At 44.1% G+C, this 22215-nt stretch overlaps 4 protein-coding genes across 5 annotated transcripts; 2 read left to right on the forward strand and 2 right to left on the reverse strand.

The window, feature by feature from the left end:
• The first annotated feature begins 282 nt into the window (after positions 1-282).
• On the forward strand, positions 283-6247 carry BCIN_07g00510 (hypothetical protein). 2 transcript variants are annotated; one of them, XM_024693785.1, is made up of 6 exons: positions 283-855; positions 1286-2181; positions 2278-4522; positions 4589-4823; positions 4884-5135; positions 5189-6247. In XM_024693785.1, the coding sequence occupies exons 2-6, from the start codon at positions 2177-2179 to the stop codon at positions 5203-5205; spliced, it is 2754 nt and encodes a 917-aa protein (XP_024549573.1). In that variant the 5' UTR covers positions 283-855; positions 1286-2176; the 3' UTR covers positions 5206-6247. The 2 variants fall into 2 exon arrangements, with proteins under 2 accessions (XP_024549573.1, XP_024549572.1); XM_024693786.1 differs by having other exon boundaries at positions 4589-5135.
• A 4190-nt stretch (positions 6248-10437) lies between these two features.
• Positions 10438-11559, reverse strand: BCIN_07g00520 (hypothetical protein). The gene is made up of 4 exons (XM_001555987.2): positions 11521-11559; positions 11405-11460; positions 10925-11261; positions 10438-10854 (listed from the first exon to the last, which is right to left on the reverse strand). Exons 1-4 carry the CDS (start codon positions 11525-11527, stop codon positions 10847-10849), a joined length of 408 nt encoding a protein of 135 aa, XP_001556037.1. The 5' UTR covers positions 11528-11559; the 3' UTR covers positions 10438-10846.
• A 341-nt stretch (positions 11560-11900) lies between these two features.
• Positions 11901-20192, forward strand: BCIN_07g00530 (hypothetical protein). Its single transcript, XM_001555988.2, has 2 exons — positions 11901-12265; positions 12323-20192. Exons 1-2 carry the CDS (start codon positions 12150-12152, stop codon positions 19830-19832), a joined length of 7626 nt encoding a protein of 2541 aa, XP_001556038.1. The 5' UTR covers positions 11901-12149; the 3' UTR covers positions 19833-20192.
• A 58-nt stretch (positions 20193-20250) lies between these two features.
• Positions 20251-21960, reverse strand: Bcdia4. Its single transcript, XM_001555989.2, has one exon. The coding sequence runs from the start codon at positions 21902-21904 to the stop codon at positions 20384-20386; it is 1521 nt and encodes a 506-aa protein (XP_001556039.1). The 5' UTR covers positions 21905-21960; the 3' UTR covers positions 20251-20383.
• Positions 21961-22215: the final 255 nt, after the last annotated feature.

A 22215-nucleotide genomic window follows, 5' to 3' on the forward strand; every position in this document is an offset into this window, starting at 1 on the left:
TCCACAATTCACGCAGTTCTGCGAGTTAATCTACATAAAAAAAAAAGCCAAACTTTTACTCTTCCCATAAGAGCCCAAGGGCTTTGAATTCGTACCCGGTTCCCAAGTCTTATTACCCCTTCATCAGCAGACGAAGCGAATTTGTACCGGAATCTTCCATCATTACCCCCAAAACTTGAATCCATCACTTCGTCCCCCCTAGCAACAGAGTACCATCCATCCAATATTTATTTGTCCTTCACATCCATTCCCTCGTTGAAAAAAACCCTTCTAAGTTCTAACGGATTGAGAACAAATTACATCAACAACCAGTCCCTCCCTCGCCACTACGGAAGACTCTATTGCAAATGAGAAAACAGAAATACACAAACTATCTCACAACATGAAGTCTACATAAACTACACAACATCATATCACATCGTCAAGTTCTTTTTCCTCCTCTTTCATTTGATTTGAATTTCCCAGAAACCGAAAACCAAGTCAGTGGTACTGGAGTAATCATATCAACATTCCACAAAGCACTCACACATAAAATCAGTGTTTGATTATTACCATACTCCGTCAGATATTACCCCTCAAGACAAATATTTGGAAGGCCCGTTCTTTTTCTCCAGGTGGTCCATCTATTCTAAACTGCCCTTCACTACACGGACCATTTGTTATTTCCTCTCCGGCTTCCCCTCCCTTCTGGTGTCCTTCTGGTTTCATAATCGTCTAGACTTCTAATATCGACCGCGGATGCAACCCCATTTAGAGCTTTTTTTTTTGGATCATTCTCTTCCTTGGATTACCTAGGATCTCATTATCATACCTCGGATCATCCTGCCTTTTGGTCAACTTCACAAGGAAAGAAAGGTATGTTACAGTATTTCGATCTTCATATAACTCAAGATATCAGAATCAGATAGCCGATCAATCTTTTCTGTTACTTGAGAACTTCTATCGTTTCTTCCAGATCACCTTCTTCTCATTGAATTGATCCCTTGATCCTTGTACTGCAGTGTATGTACAATAGCTCTTTCACTTTGCGTACCGATAATGCTCGCCCTTTTCTCCATTTGCCGCCAGTGTGTGCCAATTTTGAAATATAGCTAGGTATATTAGATGTAAGAGTACCCAAAAGGATCCATATGGACTTCGTCGATGAGAAAGAGAAATGGAAATAGGAAGAACCTGGCAGCCTAGGAAACCATAGAGGGAATTAGAAAATACTACCTTACCTACTAGAACTAGTAGACGAATAGCAGTCCAGCTCAGTTTGGATTGGTTGACAACGAATAATTAGGAAAATTGGAAATATACGCTAAAATATTCGACCCCTCGCAGCAGAAAAGTATCCGGAAAAGCTACTCGTGGCTACAAACAGACAATACTTCTAGCCACTGCTGCCCACAGACCAAAGCCAAAAAGTTATAATCCACCACACCACCACCATCCTTCATCCACTCATCCACTCATCCACCCTTTCACTCAACCCACTTATTATTACATCCATTCAAGATCCACACACCACACTTTTGTTTCTTGATTTCCCTTTTCCCCTCCAAACCCTCCCTCGAACAATCAACCTTCACTTATCGATAAAAATCCCTCCGCCACATTCTTTCAACACAACCAGACCGTTCGAATAACAACACCGACAGTCGACAGTCGGCAGTCGACCATTTCACCAGTAGTGTTACTTACCTACTATATTAATATTCTAAAGTGTCACTTGAATCATCGCCGCTTACATCTCCGATCAACACAACCTTGGATTTACATAAACTATCTTAGCATACCCGTCGATTGATCAACATCGAACCACTAGCTAGTTAGGTTCGCGACGGCCCGCACAACCACTACAATTTATTATTACCTCTTCACTCAAACTACAAAAAGTTTGACACGACGCCGTCCAACCTTAAAAATCAATTGAATTTGGTGCTTTGACGTTGAATCGCTTCTTCGTCTGCGTCGTCTGCATAGAAATCATATAAACTTAACAGGTTTTTCTGCAATTCATTATCGGTAGTCCAATCCGGAATATTCTTCAAGAAGTTGTGAGGTGGGACATAGCCTGGGCGAAGACTTCCCCCCCCCCCCTCCACCAACCCATTTTCAAGGATATCTTCACTCCGACATTCTCTAATCGAGAGTCGTGGGTGGGAGATAATTCCTTGCAAGAGACATCCCGATGCCGTAAGTACTTGAATTCACAACATAAGTGTCACACTGATAGCTGCGACATGATTAGCGGTCTAGCTTCACGTATGCTAACTCTTTTATTCCTCATAGTCTTCGTACAAGGGGTCAAACAACTCGAATAAGCATTTCACATACTCCTAATACCCAAAGTCCATATACTACTCCATCACACTCTACTTCAAATTCTAGATCCAATTCATTCTCCGAGGGATCGTCGGGTCACATTCGCTCAGACGACAGTCAGGAATTTTCTGATAATTCCCAAGACTCTTGGAACGGATTAGATTATTCAGACGACATCGAACCCTCTGAATCTGCTTCACGGCCACGCGCACAGGCAAGATACATAGACAGAGGGCAAATTAGTTCCCGAGAACATAGTGCAGGTCGACCAGCTCCTAGTGAACGTGCGCACTCGAATTACGATCGTCCAGCACGCCGTCATACTCCGGCCGCTGAACGAAACCACCGCCCACCTATATCTAGAGTGCACCGGCACACAGCACCGGGACCAGTATCAACCGTGGAGCAATTAGATGATTTTTCAGGCTATGGCCGAGGCTATCCTGCTCAACAAACCGCTCCGTATGGTGGTAGAGTAGCGCCTGCGCCTGGATATGCCTCAAATGGATACCCCGCTAGTGCAAGTGCTCAATATGCACCCCCGTTTGGCAATCCCGCTGTCGCTCCCCCTCCAGGCTCTGGCCCAGGAGCTTTAACACACTATGGTGGCGGATATCCTCAACAACAATACAACCAAAGTTCAAATCCATTTGCACCACAAAGCCAGACTTCATTTGCGCCACAACCATCTCCAAGCCCAGGCGGAGCTAGCTATTTCAACAGCCATAGTAGACACGATCCAATGGCATCTAGACACGATCCAATGACGTCTAGACACGATCCAATGACGTCTAGGCATGATCCAATGGCATCCAGACATGATCCAATGGCATCTAGACATGATCCAATGACTGGGCACAGTGGACACAACACCCCTTCTGGATATCCTGGCCATGCTAATCAAGAGCTTATGCATTATGCACCTCAGCAAGGTTACCCCGGGAATCAGCCATATGGCGGAGGTCAAGGCTATCCAGGGTACCCAGCATATATGCCACCTGCTATGTCTCCGGGAATGTCTCCAGGTATGTCTCCAGGTATGTCTCCAGGTATGTCTCCCGGTATGCAAGCACTGCAGCATGGACATCATGGACAGCAGCATGGACAGCAGCATGGGCAGCATGGGCAGCAAAATATGGCAATGGCTCCAGCAGGGATGCAATACTTCCCTCCTCAATTTTCCCCGCCAGCTCCTGAGCCAGCTCCAGCTTCCCCACCAGTACCAGTAATTGATATTGAGATGGAGAAGAAAATGGTGTTGATGGAGGAGCAAATGAAAAACGCTAAGATAGAGTCTGATAGGGCTAGAGAGCAAGCAGAGGCCGCCCAAAAAGCATCTGAAGCTGCACAGAAAGCATTGGCCGACAAAGAGGCACGAGAACTCAAAGAGAAATTAGAAGCCGAAGAAGCTGCTGCTGCTGCACAAAAGCTAGCAGATGAGAGGGCAGAATGGGCAAGGAAAGCCAATGAAGCCCAAGCTGCAATTGAGAAGAGAGCAGCCGAGAAACAAGCTGAACTAGAAAAAAGGGCTGCAGATATGGAGGCCGATTTAAAAAAGAAGGCCGCTGAAGCTGAAGCTGATTTGAAGAAACGAATGGAAGAAGCTCAAACGTTACTAGCGGCTAAACTTGCACAGGAAGCAAAAGCAGAGAAAGAGGCAGCTGATGCCGCTGCACAAGCTGCTTTGAGGGCTGAATGGGAGAAGAAGGCATCAGAAGCACAAGCAGATTTAATGAAGAAAGCTGCAACAATGGAAGCAGATCTCAAAAAGATGGCTGCCGATAATGAAGCTGATTTGAAAAAGAAAATGGAAGAGGCACAATCAGCATTGGCGACCAAATTAGCGAAAGAAGCTAAGGATGCCGCAGACGCTGCAGAGGCCGCCCAGGCCGCAGCTATTAAAGCTGAATGGGAGGCTAAAATCGAAGCTGAGAAACAATTGGCATTGGCGAAGGGCGCCGCGGATGCATTGAAAGCTAGGGAAGAAGAAGCAAAAGCTAGGGCAGCCGAAGAGGAAGAAGCAAAGAAAAAAGCAGATGAGTTAGCCGCCGCTATCGCCGCCGCGACCGCGGCTGCGACTGCGGCTGCAAATGCTGCTAATCCACCGCCACCACCTGCTCCACCAGTGGATGAGAAAAAGAAGCCTATCAAGTTCAAGGATGCCGTAGGCAGAAAGTTCAGCTTTCCATTCCAGTTGTGTGCAACATGGGCGGTCAGTTATTTTTTTCATTGTTCTTTCCCTTTGAGAATACAATTACTAATTAAGGATTCTGTACAGGGCATGGAAGAGTTGATCAAACAAGCTTTCCTTCACGTCGATATTATTGGTCCCCACGTTCAAGAAGGTCACTATGATTTGATCGGACCCAATGGTGAGATTATTCTACCCCAAATATGGGAAACAGTGATTGAACCCGATTGGGCGATCACTATGCATATGTGGCCAATCCCAGAACCGCCAAGGCCAGCACCTCCAACTGGACCTCCTGGACCACCCCCAATGAATCCAAATGGTAGGCCCCGAAGTTCTCATGGATATTCTCATCATCATTTTCCTAACCGTCTTCCAACAGCACCTCCCAATGGCATCCGACCTCCTGGGCCTCCCCCTGGTGTAGCTATGCCACCTGGACCTGGACCTAGACCACCGCCACCGCCACCCGGGCCTGGGTCTGGAGGCCCTCCTCCTCCTCCCTTTCCTCCCTTTATGTCTCACCCAAGCGGCCCACCAGGTCCAAGAATCGTAACGGTTAAGCCAAAAAAGAAGGTAGAATCCGGAGTGCTGGGATGGATGGCAGGCAAGAGACCTGCGCCTTCATCTAAAAGTATACAATCTACCTTACATATCTTTCGAACACCTCACTTACTGAACAAATAGGTCGATCCAAAAAATAAACATCACGAAATTTCGTGTAGCGTGAAACATCATCTAAATCTTCATTGTTCCTATGAACGCTTGGAGTGCCATAATCATAGCGACGACTTCCTGACTAAAAAAGCTTCTGGTCTCAAGATTCCTTGCCTAGAGCTGGATCCAGGTCACATAGATTCCATATGTCAACTTTAGCTGGGAGGCAGTATCTCAAAAGCTAGAGCTGTTTTCTTTTGTGAGTTTTTGTGTGGGCGACGGGTTGCGTATTCTCGAATCCTTAATTTTTGTTCAGAGGCATAGATCTTTCTACCTCGGAGAGGCGGGCCGTTTCGTCTACACAAAAGATGAAGCTAATATGTTCACGTTTCTTCAGTATTTTCAATGTTTTTTTTTCCATCTAGCTAATGTCTTCTAGCGTGTTTTTTGTTTTGTTTTGTTTTTTTGTTTTTTTTAATATTTCGGGGGTTTCTCTTTTGATACCATCTTGGGATATACAAATTTCCTATTGCTCATTTAACTCCTGTTTTGCTTTTGGATGAAGGACAAATTTTGGGCGGGAAATGGAGATATGACACCAAATGATTACGAGCAGATGAGATAAGAACTTGAACGAGAGATGAAAGGGATGGATAGTATTGGATAGGCAGGGAAATGGATGGCGCATCATTTCTTGTTTTATATTTTTATGGCATGAAATGGTGTTGAGATTTTTTGATGGGGCATTACTTACATCTTCTTATTTTTGGCTGTGGTTCCTAGTTTGTCTATCATTGTTATAGAATGTTTATAGGACTACGACTATTCTGTATTTGTTTCTAGCCTGTCTCCTTTGTTGCAGATTCGAGGTACAGCAATGCATGGGGGAGAAGCTTAAGAGGTCAATTTGAGTGGAAGATTAAATAGGGAGGGGATGAGAGGAACGCAAGCAATTGGCAATGGAAGATATTTGTATTCTTTTTGGGGGAGAGAGAAGGGGAAGATCAAGATGCTGGAAGTGAAGTGCAGTGAAACGGAGTACAGTAATAGCTTTTACACAAACAAAATATCTTTACATCTTTAAAAACACGAAATTGTCCAACCTCTCTGCAGCGAATTTTTGGAGGCACACCACGCGAAGTGGTACGCGCTCCATGCAATTAAAATCCAGTCTCGATCTTCATGCCAAGTAAAAACGGATATGCATGTACATACGCATGACTCGGTCACTTTCGGAGTATGTCGATGTGTTCTCGGCTCGCTCTAAAAAGGTGAATACCCGCAATAGCGCAGTAGTACAGAGTTTTCACAAACATGTAGATCATGTATGTATGTATGTATGCATGCATGGGTGCATGGGTGAAAGCACTGGAGGGGAAGGGGGGGGGGAGAAAGATGTGGATTTGTATGGATGGATGGGTGAGTTGTGTTGTGTTGTGTGTGTTGTGTGTGTTGTGAATATCTTTTTTTTTTGTACTCGGTGAGATGGGTGGGCTAGGTGCTGGGCTATGTGATTTTTTTATATGCGGATGGTCATGTGGATGGTCATGTGAGGGGTGGGAGGGTGCGGGGTTGGATGTGAGTGATGGTTGCGATAATGGTAATGGTGTGGTAATGATATGAGGGGTTTTGAAGGTGCTGATTAGCTTGTAGATGGATTTTATGGTTAGATTGGGTTGGGCTGAGAGTGTTGATCATTTTTGGGTTTGGAGTTGGGTTTTTGTTCGTGTTTATCTTTGGGGGCTGGGTGGCGGGGCAGGGGGAAGGGGGGGAAGGGGGGGAAGGGATGTTGATTTTGAGATTTTGAGATTTTGAGGTTGAGAGGAAATGGGAATGGGAATGGAATGAATGAGGACAGTATGAGTGAGTGAAGTGGATTGGCTTCTTCTAACTTGAATGGGATTGTGTGACTATAATCTTGAGCCTTTGAAGGACTAGGGAAGGAGTTACTTGATATTAAAATGTGGTGGCGAAATAAGCTCACCGGGAAGTTGAAAGATGGAGAGGTACATGGGAGGGTTGTTACTATCTCGATTATCAAGTACGGAATTGGCTGATTTATAGGTGTGTACTACTTACTCATTGGAGTGCAATCAAATAGCTGTTTTGATGACAATGTAGATATCATTTACGAATTTCGTTTAAACGCAAACTTTTACATGTTTGAGCATCTATTTGTCTCGGTTTTGATGTGAACTCGGGACACTTACAGGAGGATTACATTTGGAAACAAAAAATTGAATGAATTCTGTTTCTCGTGAGTCTCATCTTGGAAAATCGAATCAAAATTTCTTGTGAAGATGGAAATGCAGTAGATGCCGCGGAAATATTTCACATTTCAGTGTTGTTTTTCGGAATTTAATCTGAAGATGTGAGGATTAGGTGCTCACCGGGAGCAGTTGAATTGCTAGATTCGTCTACATAAATTCTGTGCGGTAGTCAATATGATGAGTATATGAATTCTTCGCATCAATTTTATACATTGCATATCTTCGCGGTTTAAATAGTTCTGGTAAGTGCCTGAGACATGAGTTCAAATAATACTCCTGTACGTAATAAAGTATTGAAGATGTTAGCAAAGCAAAGACGTGCTTGGAAGTATGTACAAAGAGTGCTGAGAAATTGATGCTAATTAAAACATATTTCACGGGTTGAAAAATGAAGTTGACGTATGGGACTAGGTTCCTGTTTTAGTTTACTGACTGAGGATATCTATCATGGTGTACAGGTATTTGATGAAGTTGATCTCCTCGCTTTTGTAGGTATAATTCTGTTCTATGAGTCTAAAATGATATCTCACTGCGAGACTCAATGTGTTACATGTAATGATGTAAATATTCTATCATTTCTTTCAAGGAGCAACCTATCATCACACGTCATCAGACTTCATGTGTGTTGTCTCCAGAGTTTTGATTAATTCAGGGCTAGAAATCTCAACATTCAATTCAAAATCTCTATAATAATATATGTGATAACGAGCAGCGTATCAAATATTGATTTACCCATATGTAACCAGGAGACCGACAGTAGTATTTAAACCCCATAGTCAAGCATTTGCTCATGAAGTAATGTAGTATAAATCTATCTTAGTACTCAACCCAAAAGCCCCCCCAAAACTCCTAGGGCATACCTATATTCCCACCCAAAGACACAAACCTACTCTTGGTGTCTTATTTAACTAACAATTCTGGGCGCAGCCTCGGTCCACCGTCGACACATGTTGAAGTCAGGATAAGCTCGATGTCAATATCAAGGTACACATAGTGGAGGATCTGATCCAGACAAATTACGCGAGTGACGAATTCCTTGAGTAGAATTCAAGAGGCTATTAGCTAGTATGGTAGATATTTAACTCAACTTCTGATGACCTGGAGTGTATAATATATATTAATAGGTGCGGTAAATATATTCAACTTGTAAGTCAAGAACTGACGCATATTAACTGGCTAGCTGATAGCGCACACATAGTTTCAAGATCCTGCGGTGGTAGCCAACTTGCCGAAGATTTGAAGGACAAAGAGTAGTGATGTTAGAAGCCTAATTGTAGCAGTTAACAATAACCTATTGAATCAGAGATGATGTGGATTGGACATGACAAAAACGTCAATTTCGGGAATCCTTAAAATGAGTAGGAAATCGTTTTGACATACTGTTCGCTGGTTTCATGCTTTGAAATGACTTTGGCTAATGTATTATACTGGGCCGCGTAACTGTTAAACGATCTCTCAATTTGTTGAATATCGTCCTTGAACATGCGAAGAAATTTTCACAATTCATTTTGTTAGTTGTACCCCTTCAGCGGAAATCCACGACGGCTAAAAACTCGTCTGGAGTCAACAGCCGTCGGTTTTTTTTTGTTTTTTTTTGAGATGTGCAACAAAACTTTTCAGACCTCGCCTGATAGACTGCCAGTCTTTCGGGAACAATATGTACGCGGTATAATTCACTGCTTATACGACTGCTTGTACGAAGAAAATCATTTTCCTTTTTTTTTTTTCATTTGAGATATGCAACGAAATTCATATTGGGAATAGTATCCCTGGATGCTCTCTTCTACAAGGTTGATAAATAGCAGCTTATCAGTGTAGAAATATCGCACAGTGGTATAGAGATGACAGAAGGTTCATCGAGAAGCAAGAGCTATGAGTTCTACTTAGAATCACTGAACTCATAGTATCATTTGGAGATGTAGATACCGCATCTCAGGAATATTGAGGATGCATGAAGCTTTCAAAACACAGATGAATTTTCCCTCCAATTTTGAGTAAGTTCGTGATCAATAAGATAGAATTGACTCTATCTTGACCGCCAAACTTACTGAGAGTCTGTGATCTTGTGAGAAATGAATTCGATGATAAAATACTGACATGCCCTGGAAATAGATCTAACGTATAAATATGTCGACCCATTTATCGTAAGAGACACGTAGAGCAAACCGCTTTCGCATGATGAGTCGTAAGGTTTGATCTACGAGATTAGTGAGCTGGGGAAAAGAGCCGGAGGGGATGAATCGCTAGAATTGTTGTCTTCACTTATGTTCTTGTGGACGCTATGTTCGGGCGCAGTTGTGTGGTGAGGGTGTGGTGAAGCGAATGGGGACAGGAGAATAAGGAAAATCTAGTTCGCATTCTAGGCATAAAGGAGTGAGAAAGTGACGCACAAGAAGCAGCAAGGAATGACGGACGTAATGGAAGGTAGTGTCATTTCTGTGCTATGTTTGAGTTGATGATCGGGAGGTGACGTGAAGGCTGATGCTGTTCATTAAGTTTACGTTGCATTGCAGTATGCTATATTAATTGTTACAGCTTACTATACTGAACACTCAGAGTGTGAGTATGGACAAAGTATAGGTAACGTGAATGTGCCGTAACAAGTAAATCGACATGGGCCAGTTAGACGAAGTTCATGCATGAAAATAGCAATGCATCTGAGGTATTCGTTGATAAGATTGATTTTCTAAATTGGAGCAAATTATTCAACAAACTGAATTAGAGACGGATATCCAGAGGTATGTTTCTCAATGCGTTGTTGCATTTGGTAATTGAAGCTGTTTTAGGGTAAATTATGGAGAAGATCCTGAGTCGTTGCAGGAAACTTTTCAAATGAATGTTGTGGGGTAGGAAACTATGAGATACTAAAGGAAGGAAATTTTTGGGCAAGGCCTGGACGTCATGGGAACTTGGACAAATGAATACGTGGGGGAAAGATCGCAGTCAATTGTAATTGCGCACTTGCAAATTGATGCTCAAGAAATATCTGTACTGGACTCTCGAGAAATTTGGAATTGTGATTGTAAGATGCGGACTGCTGAAATCGAATTGTGAGATCCGAAAAAGGGCCATTGAAACTTGTCAGGTTCTGGAATAAGGACGAAATCAGAACTCCTCCACCCATGTCCATATCCACCATATCGAATGCCAGAAATCGTAATAAATCCTCGAAGTCGCTTGTGTTAATTTGTCGGTATGAAGGCACCTCCAGATTCACATCACAATTGACCCAACATTCTCCAAGTATTCTCATGATCGGCAACTGAGATTTTGTCAAAATGTACATTTTATTCACGTTTGCAACGTGGAAAGCAAGCTTCATAAACATTTTTTAATGGAGATGCTGCATTCCTAGCTCATGATGCGACTAGACCATGTAAATAAACCCCATTCCGACCCGATGACGCTGAAGAATTGTTCAAAATCCTGCAATAAATGTTAGCCCGCCCGATTCTTCATACAGAACTCCTTGGAAAGTAAGGGAAAAAAAACATACTGAGAGGAGTGAAGAACCATCTGTTCTTTCCTGATGTGTATCTCTCCTCCAAAGCCTTCTTGACGGTCTTCTTGGCCTCCTCGCGTTGAGAAACCTCCTTGAAGGTATCTGCGGAAACAACACCCTTCAATCCCTCCAACTCAAGAGTGTAACGTGTTGGCATCAAGTGGTTGTAGTTGATGACCTTGATGAAAGGCTTGACCTTGCTGCGCTTGGTTTGCTTGGCCTTGGACATACGACGGGTGATTTGGGATGGGTAACGCTCGATACCGGCGACCAATGCGTGAGGGTATGGGTGGGACTTGTTGCCGGCATCCTGGGGTTGGATGATCACGACCTGTAATTATTCCTCCATCAGCAAATATTCCTTACAACTCCAATTCCAGTAGTCCATGTGCCGCCGCTCTTTTGTTCATCAAATTGCTCGCTTGAATTCGTCTTTTCGTAGGGAACGGTAAATGGTGAAGGGTGAAAATTTACCTTCTTTCCGGCATATCTGCCTCTGGTGATGATGGCAACACGGCCGGTCTTGAGGACTATAAGTTCAAATTAGAATCTTCGTAATCTCGCGATTGATCAGTCCGGAGTACACGTACACTTCATGGCGACTGTGGTTAGTTGTCGAAGGGTTTGTCGTAGTCGTAGTTAATTCGAGGTTATTCAGAATTCTTTTCCCAAAATCTAGCTCGGTGCGAAAGAGCCCTCGCTTATCATGCACGTGACGGTGGCGCTAATTTTGTGTGGCTGGTATGCAAAAAAGATGTGGCTGTCGAGTAAAAACCCAGCGAGGGATTGATTGGTCATCAGTTGCCCGTTCACATTTCGTGCCGCCAATTGATTCGCGCTAAGCAATTTATCACAAAACTGTCCGTGCTCAATGGTTGCCCCGCTGCGTCCCCAGCCAGCTCATGAAAAGTAAATAAACACTCCTTGACCGCTGTGTTTTACTTTATGGATTCCTTTCAAACTTCTTAATGAACAGAAACAGAGACACTCTATGCGCAGTCGATACCCAATGCCACTTGGCAATTACAATTAATACAATCATAAACCCCTTGACCTTTGCATAATTTGGGGTTATTCCCATACTTTCTTACATCAACAAGTCAACTCCATTAAATCTGGATTTTGTATCGCGAAGTTCCTCGAGTACATACATACTACTGCATCTTCTCCACAATATCAACATTCCACATAACCACATTCCGGGGATTTATCCTCCGCAATGCCTTCTTCAGAGAGAGAGTCTTCTCGCGATGGCGATAGACTTGCTCTTGTACATAGAAATTCCGCGCATTCCATATCCTCATCAATAGATTCTGGACGAGCAATTGTTCCAATGTAAGCTTTTATTTATCTCATCTATATGTCAACACGATTCTGACGGTGAATTTATAGGTGGGATAGTTCTGATCCAGAACGCGCACCTCCTCCACTTCCCATGAACCCCTCGTCCCCGAGTGTCTCATCGCGAGGAACTTCGGCTGCTATCAAGTCTGCACATGCGGCGCTTACTGAAAGAGCTCGCGACAATACTTATTTTATCAATATACCACCCCCAAAACGCCTCACCGAACCATCCCCAGAACGTTTACTGATTAAGGGTGCTGCTCCCGGTCATAAACGAATGCAATCTTTGCAAAATGGTAGTGTCAGAGATTTGAGTAGTTTTATTGAAAGTGGAACTTTCGGTCCATTGAAACCTCCAGAGAAAATATCAGCAAGACCTGCGACACCACACGCCAGCAAGGATTTCTCATTCGACCCATCGCCAGAGAAGTTTTCCGACAAGATGTCAGATAAAGATTCGGCTCGAGCCACAACACCTACCAAAAGAGCCGAGTCGCCTCGGGAAAGACGCGACTCCATACATGTACGACCTTCACTGCGCCGGCCACCCCATGGTATGTTTAGCGAAAACACGCCCCCTCAGTCAGCCACGATGCAGGCTCTTCACAACATGACGAGTAAGGAGACAGATCCACCTCTTGCCAATGTCACCAATGGCTCTACTGCCTTAGTGCGACAACCTCAAACGTTCGACGCCATCTCAAATCAAATTCTCAGTCTCACCAGTATATGCACCAGCCTGCAGAGGGAAATGGCGCAATTGAGTAGAAGAAGTAAGGATAACGCTACAGATCTAGTCAGTCTAAAGGAAGCGACAAATGCCAGGGATGAGGATATACGTAAGAGTCTCCGAGAACTGGTTACTGGCTTGTCTGATGCTGGCTCCGAGCGTACACTATATGGAGGCAATAATCTTTACGCGGACAACAAAGGACATGCTTCACCATCCTCATCACGCAATTCAAAAGGATTCTCGCTTCCTCGAATCCCTAGCCCAAACAGCTTCGCTGCTTCATTGGATCGAGAAACCTTATTATCCACCCCGCTTACGAGAGATCATGGTCGAGAACACATTGGCGACGCTGCTGCGCATGCTGCTAGTGTGGCTCTGCTCGAAAAGGTACTGCGAGAGATGGGAACTAAAGAAGGACAAGAGTTGTTAATATCTCGACTTACGGAAATCGCTGAGCAACTTGGTCGGGAAGGAATGTCGACAGCCAAAAAACTAGAGGACCTGGTAGAATTTATCAAGAAAAATACTGAAATTTCTCAATCTCTAATTGCCCATCACAACAACAATCGCGAACAAGAGACCAGGGGACGTAAATATAGCTTTGAAGAGGATTCGCCAAGACTAGAACTAGATTTTGATAGGCCGGCCTCTGTCGCACAGAAATTAGAGGCTCTTGTCGCCACTGGAGCAAATAGAGACCGACACAAATCGCAAGGGCGCAGTCGATCAGGTGAAGTATTAGGTGATGATGTCATCCAAGTTATACGAAGTGTCAAAGATAGCGTCGCACAAGGAGGTGGCCTTACCGCAGAAGTCAAGGCACTAGTTCGAGAACTTCGTGGTGAGGTTTTGGGTATGGGACGAGAGATCGGCAGAAAATTAGATCAAGCCAGCAAGGATGGAGCTTCCAATGGTGCCGATGTCACTATTGTCGTTCAAAATGGGTTGGAGGAGTTGAAAGAGCATATGAATCAACTTATCCGTGAAAGTCGACGTCAAAACTCCGCTTCCGCTGCCACACAAAAGATTGACTACAAAGAAGTCTATAACGTGGTACGCTCAGCGGTAACTGAAAAGTCCGAATCAAGGGAAGACATTATTGATGCGGTTCGAGAAGCTTGGGAAAACTATAAACCGGATATCGAGTTGCAGCATTTTGGTCTCGAGAGAGAGGAACTATTGGCATGCTTGAAGGAGGGCATTCAAGAGTTTGCGCCTCAGAACGAACCGGGAGCAACACGAGAGGAAGTCTTTGCCGCAGTCATTGAAGGATTGAAGCATTTCACTCCGCCACCAGTGGATAACGAATCATTATCTCGAGACGAAATTCTCGATGCTGTTCGTGAGTGCCTTGAGGAGTTTGAGTTTCCAGCTGCACCAATGCCAGAGCCTCGCGAACCTGAAATCACTAGAGACGATATGCTTGATGCTGTGGCGGAAGGTCTTAGAACTTTCGACTTTTCTGCAAACCCCACGGCACTCAGTGCAGAGGTTCTTCAAGGGTTCACTCAAACTGAAATGATTCAAGCCGTTAAAGAGGGTCTCAAAGAATTTGATTTTGCTGCTATCAACCGTGGTCATGATGACATCAAAAGAGACGATATGGTGGTCGCTATTCGAGAAGGGCTCCAAACATTTGGACTTGCTAACCAGAATCGCGAAATGGATGGAGGTGTTACTCGAGATGACGTGGTAGGCGCAGTTACCGAAAGCCTACATACGTTTGACTTCTCCGGCAGTATTCATTCACCACATCATGGCGAAGAATCCATCACTCGTAACGACATGTTTGAAGCTGTGAGAGCAGGTCTTGAAAGCTTCGAATTTCCCACTTTGAACAGGGAAGTCGGAGATAGTATTAGTAGGGAAGACGTTTTCGATGCCGTGAAAGAGAGTCTCCACAATTTCAACTTTGGCGCATTAATACCAGCCTCCGACCCCGAGGAAAAAGAAACAGGAATTTCTCGGGAGGATGTTTTCGAGGCTGTCAAAGATGGCCTGCAAACCTTTGATTCCGCTCTCACACGCGAGGTTGGTGGAAACACCGGCATTAATCGCGGCGATATCCTTGACGCTGTGAAAGAGGGACTTCATACTTTCGGTTCTGCTCTTACTAGGGAAATCGGTGGAAGCGGCAGTCTTACACGTAATGATGTAATGGATGCTGTCAAAGATGTTTTGACCACTTTTGATTCAGCCCTTATTCGAGGAAGAGCCGAAAGCGGAGCAACTCGCGAAGAAATCGTCGATGCCATGCAGGAAGTTATGACCAAATTCCATGGCTCATCCATAGCTTCAGGTCCAAGCCAAGGAATTACTCGCGATGATGTCGTCGATGCTTTACAGGAGGTTCTGGAAGGGTTCAACTCGGCTCTAACCAAAAATGTTGGAGGTTCTGCAACTCGTGCTGAAGTTTTCGAGGCTATCAAAGTCGGTCTCGAATCACATGAATCTAGTGGTAACATAACTCGGAATGACGTCCATGAAGTTATCAAAGAGAATCTTCAGAATTACCATATTGAAAGTGCCCTTACCCGCGACGAAGTTGTGGAGGCCGTCCAAGAAGTATTGACGGCGTTCGATTCTGCATTAACCAAAGATGCTTCTTCAACAGTTACACGAGATGATGTTCTAGGGGCCGTGAAAGAAGGACTTCAAGCGCAGACATCTAGTATCACGCGCGATGAAGTTCTTCAAGCCATAAAGGACGGCCTTCAATCAAAAGAAATTGCATCAACTCGGGAGGATGTCGATTCAATCACTCGAGATGATGTATTCGATGCTGTGAAGAATGGATTTGAGATCCATGAAATTGGAGGAAGTGTCACCCGGGACGATATTCTCGAAGCAGTCAAAAGTGCTAGTTTCACACGTGAAGACATACTTGATGCCGTGAAAGATGGACTCCAAACCTTTGATTCGGCATTGACAAGAGGTGTCACACCTACATGCACTAAAGCTGATGTTTTCGAGGCTGTACGAGTTGGTTTACAATCTCAAAGATTCCCACCAACAGTCACACGTGAAGATGTATTCGAAGCCGTCTCAGATGGCCTTCAAACATTCAACTCCGCCATCGTTAGCGTTAGAGAGGCAAATGCTAGCAAAGGCGACGTCTTCGACGCTGTCAAGGAAGGTTTCGAAACATACAACAACGCTCTTACTCTTGATATTCCAGTGGGCGTTAGTCGTGAGGATGTTCTAGATGCAGTGAAGGAGGGACTACAAACGTTTAACTCAGCGCTCACTACCGAAAATGATGTCAAGGTTGACCGAGAGGATATTCTTGAAGCAGTCAAAGAGGGCCTCGAAAACTTTGATTTTGCTGCTGCTAAGGCGTCTACCGATCTAAGTCGAGAAGTTGTGGAAAATATCACCCGTGCCGATGTTATTGAAGCCGTGAAAGCAGGACTAGAAAGCTCACCACAATCTGTTGACAAATTCACTGCTCAAGTCTCGGAACGCATACATGAAATTATGGACTCTGTACGAATCGAATTCAAGGCAGTTTCAGACGAAGCTAAACAACAGGTTGTTGCAAATGGACGGGATTCCGAGCAACTACTAGATGCAACTAAAGACGGATTTGAGAAGCTCCGATCTGACATTGAAGCTTACGTTGATCGAGCCTCAGATGTCACAGGTAAAGATGAGATTCTCGAGAACATGCGGGATAACTTCGCTACGCTTCGTTCCGAAGTGGAAGAACTTATCTCTAAAAGCTCAACTACTGGTCTTGAAAAAGTCCACAGTGAACTTGAGCATCTTCGAGGTTCGATAGCATCAGCTTTGGTTCCATCAGGAGCAAGCGATGATAAAGATGAGATTCTTGATGCCTTGAAGGAAGGTTTCGATGGTCTTAAACCTGGTATGGAAGTCTCGCGGTCACGAGATATTGACGAAGAAAACATGCCAGGAACCAGAGAAATCATCGACGCTCTGCAAGACGGGTTCTCTGTTCTCAAAGCTGAGGTTGAAAAGGCTGCCAACAAGCCTATCGATATGACTGTTAATCATGAAATTCTCGACACCCTCAAGAAAGGTCTAGAGAATGTCAAAGTTGATTTTGAAATTCTCAAAGAGAATCAAAAGAAAGAGCAAGCACTGGTAGAAGTCTCTGATCGCGCATTGGTTCCAGCTAAGGACAGCCTCTCTCATAATGATATTGGGAATCTAGAGATGCTCATTACCCAGCTTGGCATCAAAGTAGCAGCACTGGAGTCGAAGGAACAGCTTCCACCACAACTTGCTCCTGGTTCTGTGACCAAAGAAGATTTGGCTAAAGTCGAGGAGCTGCTTCGAAGTGTTCAAGATAAAGTGGAGGGGGTTGTTACGCGCGAGGTTATCCCTGATGAAGATAGAGTCAAGAAGGAAGACCTTAATGCCATTGAGATTTTGCTTCACAATGCAAAAGCTAAGCTTGATGAGATCGACCCTGAACAAACTGCTAAGAAGGAGGACATTGAGACTATGGGTGTCTTCGTTCTTGAAATCCGAGATGGTGTCAATGCAATGATTGAACATCTTGAGGAAGTCTTGAAGAAAGATGACATCACTTCTATCGAAACTGCAGTACATGATGTCATGAATGCCCTCGCAGAAATAAAGGAGCAAGTCAGTAACGAATTCAAGAGTCTCGACAAGGTTACAAAGACCGACGTTGAAGCTGTCGAATCTGTATGTCTTGACATCAAATCTGCTATCGAGCAAACCGTTGTTCCAGAATTTGCAGTTTTAGCTACGAAAGACGAAGTTACCACACTAGGTACCTTGGTGAAGGAAACCGCCGGTCGAATTGAATTACATGCAACGACGAATGCCAAAGCTTTCGAGGACCGACAGGCGGAAACTGTTGGTGTTAGTGAACGTGTTACAGAGGTCAAATCTTTCCTCATGGAATTCAGGGATGCAGTCAAGGAGAAGCTCGACGAAGGTACAGCTAATGTCGAGACAGTTCGCACATTCCTTGAAGGTCTTGGAGAAACTATCAACAAAAATGGCACTATGTCCGAAGATCTACAAGCAATGTTTCATGCTATGACAGAAGAGTTTGAAAAGACTAATGCTGGTATGGTTGGATCTAAGCTCGATACTGATGAAAAGTTTCAACAAACATGGGACAAGCTCGATTCACATTTTGATGAAAAGTTTACTGAAATCATTACCAAATATGATGAGCTCCAGAACTTCTTGGAAGAAAGAGCCACAGCCGGCGTAGAAAAAACAACAGAAGTTGAGGCTAACATCATAAGCACGAAGCAAGTGGCTGAAGATGTCAAGGGCCTACTTGATACATTAATAAGTGCTGTGACAGACTCCGCCGAAAAGATGGATGAAGGCTCAAAGACCGTTTTCAACCGTGTTGATGAAACTTTTATCAGAGTAGAGGAAACTCACGCCGATGCTAAGGTCGAGCACCAGCTCACACGCGAACAAGTATTGAAGACTTTGGGCGTTGTGGAAGGAGTTCATGGAACTGTAACGGAGTACAATCCCCAAATTCTTGACATGATCAAAGATGTTCTTAAAATGGTTGGCCAGCATTACGAACATTCAAAGAATTCGGTAGAGACAATTCAGGAGAAGATCGCCGAAATTCCTCCTCCACCAGAAATCCCTCCTCCTGTTGAATACGATGATACACCTGTTCACGAGAAGCTTGATAAGCTTGTGGACCATGTGCAAGAAGCCGGAAAGTCCGTGGCACAATTGGAAATGCTTGACAAGATCCATCGACAAATGATGTCTACTGCTGCAGAAGTTTCTCAATTTGTCACAACCCAGACCCAAAAAATTGCAGATGACCATGAAAGTAAGGAACAAGCTGCCGCAGAAGCTGCCATTGCCTTGGAGAGACGTCTTGTTCAGAAAGAACAAGTCGAAGCATCGATTGCTTCACTTAAAGGCGAAGAAAGAGCTATGAAGGAATATATTACCAAGCTTAAGACCGACAAAGAAGATTTGCTTCATCAAAAAATGAGACTCTCTTCTGATGTTTCTAGCTTGGAAACAGCTTTAAGAATCCGCCGTGAAGAATTACAAGAAATGGAAGAAAGAGCTGAAGGACTTGAGAGACGAATTCTTGAGGGAGTCATTGATCATTCCCGAGCCCTTTTGTTAGCAAATGGCAATAGAAAGAAAGCACGAGATCCTATGAGTCGTAAACGGAACCCCACTCAACGCAACTCAACGGCTCATTCTATCGCCTCCAGCGTCGCTTCCAAAGCTCCATCGATTACACAGGGCGCTGTTAATATGGCAATGAAAAACCGCTCTCCTACCAAAGGACCTCAAGCCAACCAGGCCCAAAGACGCATTCTATCCCTGAGTCAAATCAACAATAATCTTACAAGTGGCAACTTCAAACGCAGTCACAGTGTCAAACAGCCCAGTGCTGCTGCTACTCCACGTAAAACTAGCTGGGGAGAAGACTCAAACAAATCCCGCAATTACGGAGAACTTAACAAGGAGAATCTGGCTTTGAAAGAATATGAAGATGAAGATGAAGAAAACAAAGAATCAGGCCATCTTTCCGATCATGAAGGCGGAAATCAAAGCGATTCAAACACAATGAGAAGAAGTAGTCATGGTACTACTGTTATTACGGGAAATGAAGGAACAGAGTATTCGGAGAGTATTGATGGTGGTGGAAGAGATCGAGATGAGGATAGAGATAGGGATGAGGGGTCAGAATCGGATTATGAAACGGAAACGGACTTGGGAACCAATAGTCATCTGGGCACCGAAAGTGAATTGTCGAGTAGTAGTTTGGGAAAGGGAAAAGACTATAATGCGGTGGTTTTGTATGAAGAGGAAGTTGTTTAGTCCATTGATGGTTGGAGATGGAGATGAGGGAACTGATGTGGGCAGTGTTGGATTCTATGGAGGGGCTTTTCGTAAACTACAAATTCACGCGGTAATGGTCTAATTCTTGTATTTTTTTGACCCTCTTACTCGCTTTGGGAAACGGAGGAAGGGGTGGCTTTGTTTTTGCTAGGAAGCAAGGGATCATGACAGGACCTACAATATACCCTAGTATGTGGGTTTCTTGATGAAGTCCTGATTGAAGTTTATGATTTTTATATCTTTTTCCTTTCTATGAATAGCGTTTTAGCGTTTAGTATATTTTATATCCTTTTTGGTTGTGGTATTTTCAATTTCAAAGATTCCCTTGCGAAGGCGGCATACTAGGTAGTTAGATAGTAGTAGTAGTAGTACAAGTACAATTACAATTTTTATCTTCTCATATATTCTTCTATGGTATCGTTCATTGCATGCATTGTGAGTAGAGATATGAATCTGTCCCCATTAGTATCTTAAGTACGAACACAACTACCTCGCATCGACATAAAACCACCCATACTGCCCTTCTGAAGTTACTCCCTCTTCAAAACTTTCCTCCCCGCCATCCACGGCCACAAAACTTCGGGCACCCTAACCTCTTTCCTCTCCTCGTCCCATCCATTTTCTAAAATGGCAGCCACAATCCTAGGCACCGCAAGCGCTGTTCCATTAACAGTCCACGGAAACGCAATTTTCCCTCCATTCTTATCAATATCCACTCTCGTCGCCAATCTCCTACTTTGATAATCCCCGCAGATACTTAATGATGTTACTTCGCCCCATCCATTATCTCTTTCTCTGCGCGAGGGAAAGAAGGCTTCGATATCTATTTTGCGCATAGCTGAGGCGCCGAGATCGGTAGAGGGCATTTCGAGGATTCGACAGTGGAGATCGAGGGAGGTGAGGATGGTGGTTTGGAGGGAAAGCATTTCGTTGAAGATTTCTGTGGTTTCTGGGAGGGAAGGCGAGGTCCAGGCAAACATTTCGACTTTTGTAAATTCGTGCACTCGATACAGTCCCTTGGTGTCGATGCCACGAGCGCCAGCTTCGGCGCGGTAACAGCGGGATGTGGCGATTGTTTTCAAAGGGAGGAGGGATTCGTGGAGAGTGGTGTTTGCTTTCATCCCCGCGAGAGGAATTTCGGCGGTTCCGGCGAGGGAATATGTTGGTTTTGCGCTTTCGGCATCGGAAGGAGATTGGGTGATGGAGTAAATTTGTTGTTCGTCTGATTGATCGCGGGGTTGGAAACCGCATGCTGATGCGATGTGGGAATATACCATTGAGGGGGGAGAAACGATGGACCAGCCTTTTGAGAGAGCGAGAGAGAGGGAATACTGGATTAGGGCTTGTTCGAGGAGTGCGGCACCGTTGAGTAGATAATACCATCCCCAACCGGAAGTATTGGCTGCAGAGGAAAAATCAAGGAGGTTTAATTCGCTACCTATGTGGACGTGAGACCGCCATACTCGATCTGAGGAGGCGGCTTTGGGTTCGGGATGTTCGTTGATGGTTCCTATTACTTTTGGTTCTGAGCCGCGGGGAGTGGAATCGGATGTAAGGTTTGGAATTGCGGATGCGAGTGTGTTGATTTCTGTCATGAGCATTGATTCTGAAGATTCTATTTCAGAGATTTTATCCTTCAGACTTCTAGCTTCTGCGATAATCTCCTCTTTGGAAAGGGCGCGTAACTTTTGAATTTCTTCTGAACCGTCATCTCGTATTGCTTTTGGATTTGCAAGTTGAAGTTTTAATTTATTATTTCTTTCCCGTAATGATCTTGCATCGCGCTGATAATCGTGCCATTGTTCGAATAGATTTATGATTTTGGCTGGGTATGTTGACTGCAATTTGTAATTTCTTTCTAGACAACTTGTTTCGTATAATTCGGGATTAGCTCGTATATGTTTTGTATCGATAGATTGTTTGGGGGCTATGGAGGGCTTGGGTATTTCGGAACGTAAACGTGGAGAGACATGGTATGGACGACGAGGAGATGGACGTGAGAGGGATTGGAATTGACATCGTAAACATGTAAAGCGTTTTATCGTTGACATTTTGGATATTGAGGGGAAGGATGGTGGGATGATATTATTTTTTTGGAAGCTTAACCTTAGAGCTAACAATAAGATAAGATTAACCTTAGCTGTTGAAACTAAGAAATGTGAGCTGAGCTGATTATTATTGGATGAATCTAAAATGCGGGGTACACTCGGTAAAACTATTTTCCGACCCCTTCGCCAAAAAATTTGCAGCCAACACCAAAAAAACGTCTAGATGAGACTCTGAATTCAAAAAAGGATGTCAAAACAACGGAATGTCCAAAAAGTGATTTCAAGATCGGATTTAAACCGACGGAACTCAGGGT

This window comes from Botrytis cinerea, chromosome 7 (assembly GCF_000143535.2).
Source record: "Botrytis cinerea B05.10 chromosome 7, complete sequence".
Lineage (NCBI taxonomy): Eukaryota > Fungi > Ascomycota > Leotiomycetes > Helotiales > Sclerotiniaceae > Botrytis > Botrytis cinerea.